The sequence below is a fragment of the Schistocerca serialis genome, chromosome 9, assembly GCF_023864345.2.
Source record: "Schistocerca serialis cubense isolate TAMUIC-IGC-003099 chromosome 9, iqSchSeri2.2, whole genome shotgun sequence".
In the NCBI taxonomy this organism is placed as follows: Eukaryota; Metazoa; Arthropoda; class Insecta; order Orthoptera; family Acrididae; genus Schistocerca; species Schistocerca serialis.
Window position 1 is genome coordinate 286929694 of NC_064646.1, and position 15504 is coordinate 286945197.

Genomic DNA, 15504 nt, shown 5'->3' on the forward strand with positions numbered 1-15504 from the left:
AGCCCCACAGAAGTCCACCATCTGCTGCTAGTGTAATGCTGCTACCAATGGTCAGTGTACATTCTATGATTAATGTGACAAGCAGGTTTTCTCCTTTTAGATGAAATGTGCTTGCATTGCTGTTGTGTAATCTGTTAGAAACCATGCTTCACCTGCCAAACAACTCATCTCCATGAGAAATATATTGTTTTTCCTGCAGCAGTAATGATGTAAATTTAGCACACATTATCTGGTTTGAGAGTCTGTTTGCAGCAAATCAGTATGATTATGTTCTCTAAAACACGTGGATTACCGAGCATCACATCTCACTGCCAGTGGAGCACAAATTCCATCTGTACACTTTTACAGAGCAGATATTCCAACAGTTTCCACATTCTTTGATCTTGGGATAAAGGATGTCCAATGACTTGTTGTCTACAAGCAGTTCTGCTATCATTGGTCTACTTACAGTACAACCAAACAACAAGTTCCAACCAGTGTGACAATACTATTATTTTCAGATCTGAGAGAGACGAACATAACAACATCTACATCGACATGGATACTCTGCAAATCACATTTAAGTGCCTGGCAGAGGATTCATCGAACCACCTTCACAATTCTCTAATATTCCAATCTCTCATAGCGCGCGGAAAGAATGAACACTTATATCTTTCCGTACGAGCTCTGATTTCCCTTATTTTATCATGGTGATCGTTCCGCCCTATGTAGGTCAGTGTGAACAAAATATTTTTGCATTTGGAGGAGAAAGTTGCTGACTGGAATTTCGTGAGAAGATTCCATCGCAGTGAAAAACGTCTTTCTTTTAATGATTTGCAGTCCAAATCCCGTATCATTTCTGTGACAGTATCTCCCATATTTCGTGATAATACAAAAGATGCCGCCTTTCTTTGAACTTTTTCGATGTACTCCATCAGTCCTACCTGGTAAGGATCCCACACCGCACAGCAGTATTCTAAAACAGGATGGACAAGTGTAGTGTAGGCAGTCTCCCTAGTATGTCTGTTACATTTTCTAAGTGTCCTGCCAATAAAACGCAGCCTTTGGTTAGTCTTCCCCACAACATTTTCTATGTGTTCTTTTCAATTTAAGTTGTTTGCTATTGTAATACCTAGGTATTTAGTTGAATTTATGGCTTTTAGATTAGACTGATTTATCGTGTAACCGAAGTTTAACGAGTTCCTTTTAGCACTCATGTGGACAACCTCACACTTTTTGTTATTTAGGGTCAACTGCCACTTTTCGCACCATTCAGGTATTTTTTCTAAATTGTTTTGCAGTTTGTTTTGATCTTCTGATGACTTTATTACTTGATAAACGACAGCATCATCTGCAAACAATCAAAGACGGCTGCTGAGATTGTCTCTCAAATCATTTATATAGATAAGGAACAGCAAAGGGCCTATAACACTACCTTGGGGAAAGCCTGAAATCACTTCTGTTTTACTCGATGACTTTCCGTCAATTACTAAGAACTGTGACCCCTCTCACAGGAAATCGCAATTCCAGTCACATAACTGAGACGATATTCCATAAGCCCGCAATTTTATTACGAGCCGCTTGTGTGGTACAGTGTCAAAAGTCTTCCGGAAATCCAGGAATATGGAATCGATCTGAAATCCCTTGTCAATAGCACTCAGCACTTCATGTGAATAAAGAGCTAGCTGCCTTTCACAGGAACGATGTTTTCTAAACCAATGTTGACTGTGTGTCAATAGACCATTTCCTTCGTGGTAATTCATAATACTTGAACACAATATATGTTCTAAAATCCTGCTGCATATCGATGTAATTTAGTGGATTACTCCTACTACTTTTCTTGAATATTGGTGTGACCTGTGCAACTTTCCAGTCTTTGGGTATGGATCTTTCGTCGAGCAAATGGTTGTATATGATTGTTAAGTATGGAGCTAATGCATCAGCATACTCCGAAAGGAACCTTATTGGTATACAGTCTGGACTAGAAGACTTGCTTTTATTAAGTGATTTGAGTGGCTTCACTACTCCGAGGATATTTACTTCTATGTTACTCATGCTGACAGCTGTTCTTGATTTGAATTCTGGAATATTTACTTCGTCTTCTTTTGTGAAGGCATTTCGGAAGGCTGTGTTTAGTATATCTGCTTTGGCAGCACTGTCTTCGATAGCATCTCCATTGTTATCATGCAGAGAAGGCATTGGTTGTTTCATGCCACTAACATACTTCACATACGACCATAATCTCTTTGGATTTTCTTCCAGGTTTTGAGACAAAGTTTCGTTGTGGAAACTGTTATAGGTGTCTCACATTGAACTCCGCGCTAAGTTTTGAGCTTCTGTAAAGGATTGCCTATCTTGGGGATTTTGCCTCTGTTTAAATTTGGCATGTTTGTTTAGTTGTTTCTGCAACAGTGTTCTAACACGTTTTGTGTACCAAGAAGGACCAGCTCCGTCGTTTGTTAGTTTATTCGGTATAAACCTCTCAGTCGCTGCTGATACTGTTTTTTTGAATTTAAGCCACATCTGGTCTACACTTATATTATTAATTTGGAATGAGTGGAGATTGTCTCTCAGGAAGGCATCAAGTGAATTTTTATCTGCTTTTTTTGAATAGGTATATTTTTCGCTTGTTTTTCGAGGATTTGGGGACTACAATATTCAATCTCGCTATGACAACCCTGTGTTCACTAATCCCTATATCGGTTTTGATGTTGGTTATTAACTCAGGATTATTTGTTGCTAAGAGGTCAAGTGTTTTTTCACAACCGTTTACTATTTGTGTGGGCTCTTGAACTAACTGCTCAAAATAATTTTCAGAGAATGTGTTTAGCACAATTTCGGATGATATTTTATGCGTACCTCCGGAATTAAACATGTATTTTCGCCAACATATCAAGGGTAAATTAAAGTCACCACTAACTATTATCATTTGAGTTCGGTATGTGTTTGAAATCAAACTCAAGTTTTCTTTGAACTTTTCAGCAACTGTATCATCTGAACTGGGAGGTCAGTAAAAGGATTCACTTATTATTTTATTCTGGTTGCCCACAGTGACCTCTGCCCATAATAACTCACAGGAAGTACCTACTTCAACTTCACGACAAGTTAAAGTAGTTCTAACAGCAACAAACACGCCACCACCAACCGTGTTTAGCCTATCTTTTCGGAACACGGTTAGGTTTTTTACAAAAATTTCAACTGAGCTTATATCCGGCTTTAGCCAGCATTCAGTGCCTATAACGATTTGAGCATTAGTGCTTTCTATTAGCGCTTCGAGCTCTGTTACTTTCCCAACATAGCTACGACAATTTACAGCTGTTATACCAATGGTTCCTGTATCTATGTTCTTCCTGTGTTCAGCCGGCACCCTTGGTGACTGAAGCCCATCTTAAGTTTTCTCAAGACCCTCTAACCTAAAAAACCGCCCAGCCCACGCCACACAGCCCCTGCATATAGTGGACACCTGACCTATTCAGTGGAACTCGAAACCCAACCACCCTTTGGCGCAAGTCGAGGAATCTGCAGCCTACATGGTCGCAGAACTGTCTGAGCCTCTGATTAAGACCCTCCACTCGGCTCTGTACCAGAGGTCCGCAATGGGTCCTGTCGACTACGCTGCAAATGGTCAGCTCTGCTTTCATCTTGCAAGTGAGAGTGGCAGCCTTTACCACTTATGTTAGCCGCTCAAAACCAGAAAGAATCTCTTCTGATCCAAAGTGAAACACATCATTGGTACCGATGTGAGCAACCACCTGCAGTTGGCTGCACCCTGTGCTCTTCGTGGCATCTGGGTGGACCCTTTCCACGTCTGGAATGACTCCACCCGGTATGCACACGGAGTGCACATTGGTTTTCTTAGCCACCTTGTCAGCCAAGTCCCTAAGGGGCCCCATAACGCGCCTAACGTTGGAGCTCCCAACTACCAACAGTCCCACCCTCTGCGATTGCCCAGATCTTGCAGGCTGAGTGGTTTCCTCTGAAACAGGACACGCGACAGCATCTGGCTCAGCGACAGTGTCAGCCACAGACAGCACCTGGAACCTGTTTGTTAGACAAACCGAGGAGGCCTTATGTGCGGCCGCCTGGGAAGTCTTTCGCCACCTGCTTCGCCCCAGGGCGACCTCCCACTCGACCACAGGTGAAGGGTCAGCCTCAGTGTGAGTGGTAACTGGGTTGGCCACCGGTGAGGACCGGTCGGAGGACTCTTGACACGCTGGTCGCCCGTTGGATCCCCACGGCCGGCCCACAACAGTGGTGCCCATGCACTGCAGCCTCAAGATGTGTAATCGAAGCCATCACAACCTGAAGCTGAGAGCGAAGTGTCACCAACTCAGCTCACATCTGCACACATTAATCGCAGTCCCTGTCCATACCAAAGACCGCGGAAAAGTAAACTATGCAGATAAACGGACTATCAGCACGTGCTGCACAACTCTAATGTAGACCCTGACGAAAATGCATGAACTGGGTCTAGTAATATGCAGATATTCAAGAACCTACCAACCAAAGCACTCAGGTGAAACTAAATAATTTGCCACTGATTAGGAACTTGTAATATATCACAAAATTGGTTTACTTTCTGACGCAAATGAAAACACAAGAACTGTGGCTATTAAATTTTAAATTTACACGCAAGAACTCAAGAAACTGAACTATTAAAGCACACAGATGATATAATAGAATTTTCTCCCGGTTAGGAACTTGTAAATGTCACAAAGGAAGTTTACTTATCTGTTGCTGTGTCTGTCGCGGTCGGTTATTACTGTTATTTTTTATTGTTCTTACAAGCATTTTTTTGTTGTTCTTACAAGAATAGAGTTGTCACATACTAAACCCCTAATAACAATTCCCATTGTAATATGTTTGAATATATATCTTAACTAAATTGGCCATTTGAATTCTGATACTTAATTTTTTTTAAATCTTTTAATATGGCACACCCTCTTTGCTATTATGTTTCATGATTTGCAAATGATGACTTTGTAAAACTTGCTGTTCTTAAAATGGTAATGATGGGATAATTTTTCTTATAGTTTCTTGACATCCATCTGTGTGTGTCAGATGTTGTGATGCTGCTGCATCTTCAGTACTCCCCCATTGCTAATACAATTTTTTGCATATGATATCTGCTTCAACATTCTTAAAGCATGTTCTGCTGTATTTCCTGTTGGAATTTTCAGTCTTTCCTTCTACTCTGTGCCAATAAATTTAATTCAGTTAAAAGTACACTGTTGCATGTTGGAAAAACTAGTTGCTGCAGTTACTTTTGCTGTGTACTGCTAGTTAACTACATGCTCTACTATGAACTACAACAGTTATGGGTAAGTCACACAACAAAGACATTTTTAACTACAGCCAGGAACAAAGTCTGCACTGCCTAATAATAGATATTAATAGCGACTGCATGTGAGCTCTCAACAAGCCTCACCATTTCAGTTGCTAGATGCAAGGCTTTGTTGATTTCCATGTCACCTATTATACAGCTTTCACACCATATCGTGTAACATTCACATATTCCAGACATGCTCATTTCAACAGAAGAGTGACACTCACAATGTTTCCAGTTGTGAAAGTTTGTTTATAAATGTCAAATATTCAGATGCACTTCACCATCTAATATTTCTTCTGGTGCTACACTAAAACTCAATAGATGTAGTTTCACTGTTATTGATTATTCTATGGCATTTCAGAAATGAACTACATAAATCACAAACTTTTCCCAAGAATTATTGACAGTCATTCTTCAACGGAACATATGTGATAAGCTTTACAGTATAGCTTGCAAATTCTTAGTTATGGTATGTAGATTTATAAGACATACCTGTTGAGGAATATATAAGTTTAAAACCACAATCAACTTCAGAAGATGCTACAAAGTTTATTTCAACATCACCAGTGCCTGAATAAAAATCCATGGGCTGAACAGTTCCACAGAATTTTGCAGAAGCCATAGGATCAGCCATAAACTGTAATAATGTGAAGATACAATGATTTATATAACAGTACAAATCACTCCGGATCATTCAGTGCTGGAAAAAAACTTTTAACATGAAACACAAATGTATAATTCCATGGCTATTTACAGTAATGCTTTTAAGAGAGCATGTTTATTAATAAATAACAGCAACTACAGAAATTACAACAAAGCATTAATGTGTGAAAGTAATGGCTCCAAATTTCACATGGTGTACGTTTGTAAAATAGTAACAAGGTATATTGAATATTGTCATATTAAAAGTGTGATTCAAATATAACCCTTAAAAGCAAAATAAATTCCTAAAAGTTATACTATTGATTTGACATTTAGCAGTAATTACCCTTGTATTTTTATAAATTGCCAACAGTTGATAGCACAGAAAAGGAAGCTGTGTCAGTGCAAAGATGGCTGCTCACTGTTGACCTGCACCACACTGGAGCAGCGAACACCGGAATACATTTTCTGAGCTGTGAAACTGTTAAGTCTGTGGTAACATCTCACAGGATGAAATCACAGTACCACAATTCATTTGTTGTCCCTGCACCAACTGGACAAAGTGGTAGGGAGTTTAAAAGATGAATAATGTCTGTGGAAGATTCTCCATGTCCAGGCCAGGCACACTTCATAGGAATGAGCAAAAATACTGCTGTCACGAAAGAGCTTGTGAAGAAAAATAGCGATACTGGTGTAAACAAAATAGCCACTATTTTGGATATCAGCATTAGTTCAGCACACAATATTGTCCATACGCACAGTGATTCAATAAAATGTCCAGACGATGGGTGCCAGTCACATCAATGAAGAGCAAGCAAAGAAAGGAGCCATAGCTCATCTATGAAGAGGTGACAGCCTTGGTGCATGAATGGCAGCATTCACAACCAAAAAAATTCTTCTCATGAGGTACCTATGCAGTTCTGAAAGAGTGGCATGTATCACAAAATTATACAGCTGTAAATTTTCTCTATTGCCGTACTTGCACAATAATAAATACACTCCTGGAAATTGAAATAAGAACACCGTGAATTCATTGTCCCAGGAAGGGGAAACTTTATTGACACATTCCTGGGGTCAGATACATCACATGATCACACTGACAGAACCACAGGCACATAGACACAGGCAACAGAGCATGCACAATGTCGGCACTAGTACAGTGTATATCCACCTTTCGCAGCAATGCAGGCTGCTATTTTCCCATGGAGACGATCGTAGAGATGCTGGATGTAGTCCTGTGGAACGGCTTGCCATGCCATTTCCACCTGGCGCCTCAGTTGGACCAGCGTTCGTGCTGGACGTGCAGACCGCGTGAGACGACGCTTCATCCAGTCCCAAACATACTCAATGGGGGACAGATCCGGAGATCTTGCTGGCCAGGGTAGTTGACTAACACCTTCTAGAGCACGTTGGGTGGCACGGGATACATGCGGACGTGCATTGTCCTGTTGGAACAGCAAGTTCCCTTGCCGGTCTAGGAATGGTAGAACGATGGGTTCGATGACGGTTTGGATGTACCGTGCACTATTCAGTGTCCCCTCGACGATCACCAGTGGTGTACGGCCAGTGTAGGAGATCGCTCCCCACACCATGATGCCGGGTGTTGGCCCTGTGTGCCTCGGTCGTATGCAGTCCTGATTGTGGCGCTCACCTGCACGGCGCCAAACACGCATACGACCATTATTGGCACCAAGGCAGAAGCGACTCTCATCGCTGAAGACGACACGTCTCCATTCGTCCCTCCATTCACGCGTGTCGCGACACCACTGGAGGCGGGCTGCACGATGTTGGGGCGTGAGCGGAAGACGGCCTAACGGTGTGCGGGACCGTAGCCCAGCTTCATGGAGACGGTTGCGAATGGTCCTCGCCGATACCCCAGGAGCAACAGTGTCCCTAATTTGCTGGGAAGTGGCGGTGCGCTCCCCTACGGCACTGCGTAGGATCCTACGGTCTTGGCGTGCATCCGTGCGTCGCTGCGGTCCGGTCCCAGGTCGACGGGCACGTGCACCTTCCGCTGACCACTGGCGACAACATCGATGTACTGTGGAGACCTCACGCCCCACGTGTTGAGCAATTCGGCGGTACGTCCACCCGGCCTCCCGCATGCCCACTATACGCCCTCGCACAAAGTCCGTCAACTGCACATACGGTTCACGTCCACGCTGTCGCGGCATGCTACCAGTGTTAAAGACTGCGATGGAGCTCCGTATGCCACGGCAAACTGACTGACACTGACGGCGGCGGTGCACAAATGCTGTACAGCTAGCGCCATTCGACGGCCAACACCGCGGTTCCTGGTGTGTCCGCTGTGCCGTGCGTGTGATCATTGCTTGTACAGCCCTCTCGCAGTGTCCGGAGCAAGTATGGTGGGTCTGACACACCGGTGTCAATGTGTTCTTTTTTCCATTTCCAGGAGTGTAATTAAGGTTTTCATTGGAATCACCCTCGTACATGTCTGTATGGAGCAAGTGAAGTGAGTTGTTGTGATGCTGTCACACTTCTTCTGACAGATTTGCATTTAGAGCAAGGTAACAAATTGGAATTCAAAGTGCTTAATGGTCAGGTGAACACATAATAAAGATGTATGTTCATACATCATATACAACGGCTTCTATTTCTTTGGATTCAGAAAACAGAGATATGATTCTGAATCTCTTTTAAAGGCAATTCTTGAGGTATAAATGCTCCACCTGTGATGCTTGACTTTGGATGCTATACACAAGCAATCTTTGTAAATTAATAACAATTTATAGAATAAGGCTACAACATCTAAGTGCTCAAATGAATGCCATTGGGAAGGGTTTTCATTTGACTTCAACATCAGTAGTGCAAGAACCTACATACAGCCTCCAGAGGCTGATTACATTTTTTTTGTTTTAAACAATTTGGCTCTTGAGTTACTCAGCATCATACAAAAAAGTAAAACAAGTGAATAGGCTTTGTATAATTTTGAAATAGGTAGCGAGATATTTGTGTTTCTTTCTTTCATTTTTTTTCAGAGGGTGAAGTGCTTCCACAACTATGTAGTTTTAGTGTTTAAATAATAATTATAAATCAAAGTGCACAATATGCATAAACTGACTGTGCCAGTGAAATCAGCAGGCAGAAATAGAGTAATTAATGTGCCACAATTGTTCTTGCTATTATTATTGAACCATTTTCTATGTTGTTATCACTTGGTATAATTTTGAAAATTTATCAATGATGCATGACCATGTTCCTCAATTAATTTCATTAAATAATAATTTTATGTACTGACCTGCAGAGAGGTTGGTCCATTGCATGCAAAGTGGTAGGGGAATACTTTAAATGACCTGCGAGAAGGTGGAATAGGAAGAGCAGCTGCATACAGTTGGTCTTGGGACCTGGTGGGAGGGGGGTGGGGGGGGGGGGGGCAGTCACACAGTGGTATGAGTGGCAGTAAGGCCACTAGTTCTGAACATAGAATTTTCTGCTGGAACAGCTAGCAGTGAATTTATATTGATAATGATGAACATTGATTAAAAGCTTCCATGAGTGACAACAGTGAAGGAAAAGATAGATTGCTGCTTACCATAAAATTGACATGTTAAGTTGCAAACAGGAACAATTAAAAAAACACTTACATTAGCTTCCGGCCACAGCCTTCATCAGAAAAAGAAAGAGAAACAGAAACACCCCCATAAATTCACTCAAGAAAGCACACCTCGTGTACACATGACCACCAACTCCGGCAACTCGGACCAGAAGCTGCCGGAGTTGGCTGTCGTGTGCATGAGGTGTGCTTGTTTGCATGAATGTATGGTGTGGGTTCCTGTCTCTCTCTCTTTTTCCGATGAAGTCGTGGCTGAAAGCTAATGTGTAAGTGTATCGTAATTGTGCCTCTCTGCAATTTGATGTGTCATCTTCACGGTAACCAGCAATCTATCTTTTCCACACAGTGCTGACATTCCAGCCTAGAGTTTCCATTGTTGAATGAGAGATTGGACACTCTTATATTTAACGGAGCTGAGGCAATGAGTCGGCTTCTGTGGGATAACATTTGCTTCGGTGGCAGGAAAACCTTTAAATACATCATCTGAACCCTTTACACATAAAGTAATGATACATTTGCTCAGTAATCTATATCCACTGAAGAACCAAAGAAACTGGTACACCTATCTAATATTGTGTAGGGCCCACGTGAGCATGCAGAAGTGCCACAACATGACACGGCATGGACTCTACTAATGTCTGAAGTAGTGCTTGAGGGAACTGCTACTATGAATCCTGCAGTGATGTCCATAAATCCATAAGAGTGTGGGAGGGTGGAGATCTCTTCTGAACAGCACGTTGCAAGGCATCCAAGATATGCTCAATAATGTTCATGTATGGGGAGTCTGGTGGCCAGCAGAACTGTTTAAACTCAGATGAGTGTTCCTGGAGCCACTGTAGTAATTCTGGACATGTGGGGTGTTGCATTGTCCTGCTGGAATTGCCCAAGTCTGTCAGAATGCACAATGGACAGGAATGGATGCAGGTGATCAGACAGGATGCTGATGCAGGTGATCAGACAGGAAGCTTACATATGTGTCACCTATCAGAGTTGTATCTAGATGTATCAGGGGCCCCATATCACTCCAACTGCACATGTTCCACACCATTACAGAGCCTTCACCAACTTGAAGAGTCCCCTGCTGACATGCAGAGTCCATGGATTCATGAGGTTGTCTCCATACCCATACAGCTCCATACCCATACACATCCATCCACTAGATACAATTTGAAATGAGACTCTTCTCACCAGACAATACGTTTCCAGTCATCAACAGTCCACTGTCGGTGTTGATGGGCTCAGCTGAGGTATCAAGATTTGTGTTGTGAAGTCACGAAGGTTCCGAAAGCCCATATTGATGATGTTTTGTTGAATGGCTCACACACTGACACTTGCTGATGGCCCTGCACTGAAATCTGCAGCCATCTGCAGAAGGGCTGCACTTCTGTCAAACTGAATGATTCTATACGGCTGCCGGCCGCGGTGGCCGTGCGGTTCTGGCGTTGCAGTCCGGAACCGTGGGACTGCTACGGTCGCAGGTTCGAATCCTGCCTCGGGCATGGGTGTGTGTGATGTCCTTAGATTAGTTAGGTTTAAGTAGTTCTAAGTTCTAGGGGACTTATGACCTAAGATGTTGAGTCCCATAGTGCTCAGAGCCATTTGAACCATCTGTACGGTTGTTGTTTGTCCCGTTCCTGCAGAATCTTTTCCGGCTGCAGCGATGTCTGAGATTTGATGTTTTACCAGATGTCTGATACTCACGGTACACTTGTGAAATGGTTGTACGGAAAAGTTCCCACTTCATCACTACGTTGGAGATGCTGTGTCACATCGCTCGTGCAGCGACTATAACACCATGTTCAAACTCACTTAAATCTTGATAATACACCATTGTACCAGCAGTAACTGAGCAAACAACTGCTGCAGACACTTGTTGTCTCAAACAGGCATCGCCGACCACAGTGCCGTATTCTGCATGTTTACGTATCTCTGTATTTGCATACGCATGCCTATACCAGTTTCTTTGGAGCTTCAGTGTAGCAATACTATTTGTCTTTAGCTATAACTGCTGCCAACTTGAAGGTTTGTTTGAAAACTGCTGTGATTTACTTGGAATGGTCCTGTTGGAGATGGTAAGCTCTTTACTTTCCTCACCTTCTGAATTAAATGGCCAGTTACAGGAGACTTACAGTTTAACATGGACATCAAATCATGCCATGGTGCAACTTGATATCATGCACAAATCATTATCGGGGATGAAATTATGAGACCAACTGGATACCAAACTACAGAACTTTGAATTTTTAGTCTGACACAAAACATAACAAAATGCGAGTAGAGAGATCTTGTCCCTTAATGGTTTACTGTGAAGAAATTTAGTAGGCTCTTCTGCTATGAATACTGTACACAGGAAAATGACATGTTACTATGATCCTCGTAGCTGATGTTTTGCATCTTTTGCCCCTGAATCATTCTTCTCAGGCAATATTCATTGATTTTACCTTCATTTTCCTCAGTGTCTTGTCAATTTCCCTTCTAATTAAATTTTATTCCTCTGATCAGAAGCCTGTCATTGCTGGTGATATTGTGGCCTTGACTGCCACTCCTTTTCGGTCATATTAGTACAGAAATAAATATGCACTGAATATATGTATAAATATGCACTGAATATATGTAACACTTCCAAGCCACTAGATTTTATAGTGAGCTTCCAAGCTTCTAGATTTTACAGTAATAGAGTGAAACAAAATAATATTAAATCTGAACTTATAAATAATATACAGATGTACAATTTTATGTGCAACTGGCCTATTGTTTTTTTTTTTTTTTCATACTGAAACCAAGTCTAAAGTTACAATAACAAATAAAAAATCTATTGCTTATGTTGAACATCACAAATAAACAATTCAATCTGTGATAGAAGCATGTGAATGATATAAAACTCATGGAATGTGAAAAAGCCACTTTATGGCATATAATCAATTCAAGTAGGAAGTCTATGGATAGACTATCAAAATCCTCCAAATGGTCATGTTGTGTATGCCTATAAATAGCTGTAGAAAACATTAAACTGCAGTCTTTGCTAACATAATCATAAGTGATGATGAAAATGTGACAGCTGAAGAGAACAGGGAACATCTTAGACCCTACAAAACATCCTATTATCAGTCAAAGAAAGAAATTTCAATGATACCACAGTTATTGCAAGATCTCATTTCAGGTGTTAGCACAATACTAGGGCATATATTCCTTTGTGACCAATATGCCTGATAAACAACAATGTCTACAGTTACAATAGGCTTATCAGCAACAAATAATGGGTCTTCAGTACGGATTGAGATAGAGCGCCATACATCTGAACTGCTGTATGGGGTATATGGCACTGTCTAGAATGCATTATCTAGCATTACAATGCAGGAAGTTTGCTGTCGTTACTTGAGGTTTGATGTCAGGTGGTTGGGAACTCAACACTTTCTCCAATGTAGGGGTAACAACTGAGAGCCCAAATATGTATTATCTGTTCAACATATTCCTCAAGCTGTATTCGAGCAAACATGACTCACCTACATGTTTCAAAGTGTTCAACATTATTAGTATGCACAACATGTATGATTTCCACTCCAATTTGCCACTCACCTGACATGTTGATCTTTGAATACTTCTGGGAATTCACGAATTGTCAAATTAATCCTGCGACATCTCCTAGCCAATACAGATGGAATGTTAAAAGCAAATGTATAAAAACTACATGTAGTAATAGAAAGGATTTTCAGAACCTGACAGCAAATGCAAGTTTTATGACTTACACTCAAAAACAAAAAATCTTGGAGAAGTACAGCCAAGACAGTACACCCTTAAAAAAAAAAAAAAAAAAAAAAAAAAAAAAAAAATATCCATGTTCTGATCAACAATTTACATGATGACAAATTAAGTTGCTACATTATGATGGTAAAGTCATTAGCATTTCATTTTAAAGTCATATAAAAGCAGTACAGTAATCTTGCTTAATGTGGGTATTCAAAGATATAAATGGTCAAACACTTTTATAATATGTTGCATCAAAAAAGCTTGTCCTGTATTACAAGCACATTTGTTCAACACAGAATAATCCAACAAAAATAAATAATTCCTGCACACCATTATAAAATCCTTTCTGTCAAACTAAATCAAACAATAATTCAGGATGAAATATACAAGCATATGTCATTACTCACCAAACAGAGATGATGCTGAGCAGCATACAAGAAAAACAGAAAATGACAATTTGTTACACTTTACTATACATCTGCTCCCTCTCCCGGATATGTCACTGAACAGATCTGAATAATTTCAACCTGCATCTATCTCTACTCTAACAACATTTTAAGTAACACTGGCACTGGGTGTAAAAAATACCTATCACTACGATGTATTACAATAATTCTCTTCTACACTAATCATTTAATTGTTGGTAATAACTGAGACATTCTGTAATAAGTACATTTAAAATTATGTAAATGTTTCTGAGTTGATTACTTACACCATAAACATAGCCCTCTTTTCGTTTCCCACTATATACCATCATCTCACCAAGGCCTTCTCTGATATATTCAGCATTCTGAAAAGATACATGAATTTAGCAAAAAAACACAGAACTAACACACAACTGGAACTCCATAGTTAAGTAGGCAACACTCAAATGTTGTGACATTTTGTATTTTGGAAAATGAAAGTTGTGATATTTTTGTTTCTGGATACACAAGTTAAAATTGTTACCCAACATTTATTTACCCCTGCACTCAAATTAGAATATCTTAATGAAGCTAAATCAAGGGAAGAACTTTTTTTTCCTCCAGTGGTAAATAACGAGTGGAAAGACTGCAAATGTAAGTGGAAGTGCACTTTTACGATTTGCAAAAATGTTATGCTACATTAAGATTAACGTAGAAGAATACCATTAATACACAAACACCACAGGCTATTCAGTTAATTGGAACAAGTGAACAATTATTTCACATTGCTGGCAAACTTCACTACATGCCCACTGTCAGATGTAGATGTATAGACAGATGTCTACTGATGACGTGTGTGGTGCCGTATTTGGAATCAATAACTTATGTTACATGGGAATACTTATTTTTCCCACATGGAAGTTAAATTTCTTCATTTATAAAGACAAGAACAGCGAAAACAACTCAAGCACACGTTACTCTACAGGCCATGTGACTGCAAATTTATGATACACAGTGCAAAATTTTTTCATAGCTGTTCTGGTATTATCATATTTATAATGTGGGAACAAATTTGTTTCCATGTAACATGATTTGGTTTTAAATACAATGACATACACATATAATATATATCTGAAAATGGCCATTGCCCAAAATTAGGTAGCAATGCAAAATAAATGTTGAAGTAAAAGTTCAGCCTGTATCAATAAATTAAATAGTCTACACTGGATAAAATGGTTTTATCCTTCATAAATACATCAGGACTGTGGACTAAAACAAGAGGAAATGTACATACAAATACCTGGAAAAGACCACGACATTTTCATAATGACATAGCATTGGCATGATGAAAGTAAATGCTGTTTACAATGTAATTTCTGTTTACAATGTAATTTCATACTGTTCTAATGAAATCTTGATGTCGTATGTCACTGGTGTTATGTCACTGATGTATTGGGCTAGTCACTGTCACCTAAAGAAACAGAGGCTACTGCATAATACTGATAAAAAAAAGGATAGGGCTATAGATAGAGACATGCCCTATGTAACTGACAAGCCAATGTGGCAGCTTTGTTTTATGCAATTCATATACAGCAATATTATTTCCAGGAAGTATGTTAGAAACACTGTGAAATCGAGGTAATATGTTATTTTCCCAGTGTATACTGGTTGTACAGTTGTGTGGATTGTCATATAATATTTTTTTTCCTCATAGTAATGTTTTTCTCCTGGTACATTGTAGATCCGAAGATGACACCTAGACTTTGTTGAAACCAGACATGGATAAAATTAAATAAAAATAAAAAAAGCTATTTCAACACATGATATTG

General features: G+C 40.3%; 1 protein-coding gene across 1 annotated transcript in view; it reads right to left on the reverse strand.

Moving 5' to 3' along the window:
- LOC126419763 (cubilin-like) overlaps positions 1–15504 on the reverse strand; it is a 753686-nt gene that overhangs the window by 42054 nt on the left and 696128 nt on the right. Inside the window, exons 63-64 of the mRNA XM_050086938.1 lie at positions 13984–14061; positions 5801–5945 (exon numbers count right to left, since the gene is read on the reverse strand). Of these exons, the coding sequence (XP_049942895.1) occupies positions 5801–5945; positions 13984–14061 (223 nt within the window). The remainder of the gene's footprint in view (positions 1–5800; positions 5946–13983; positions 14062–15504) is intronic.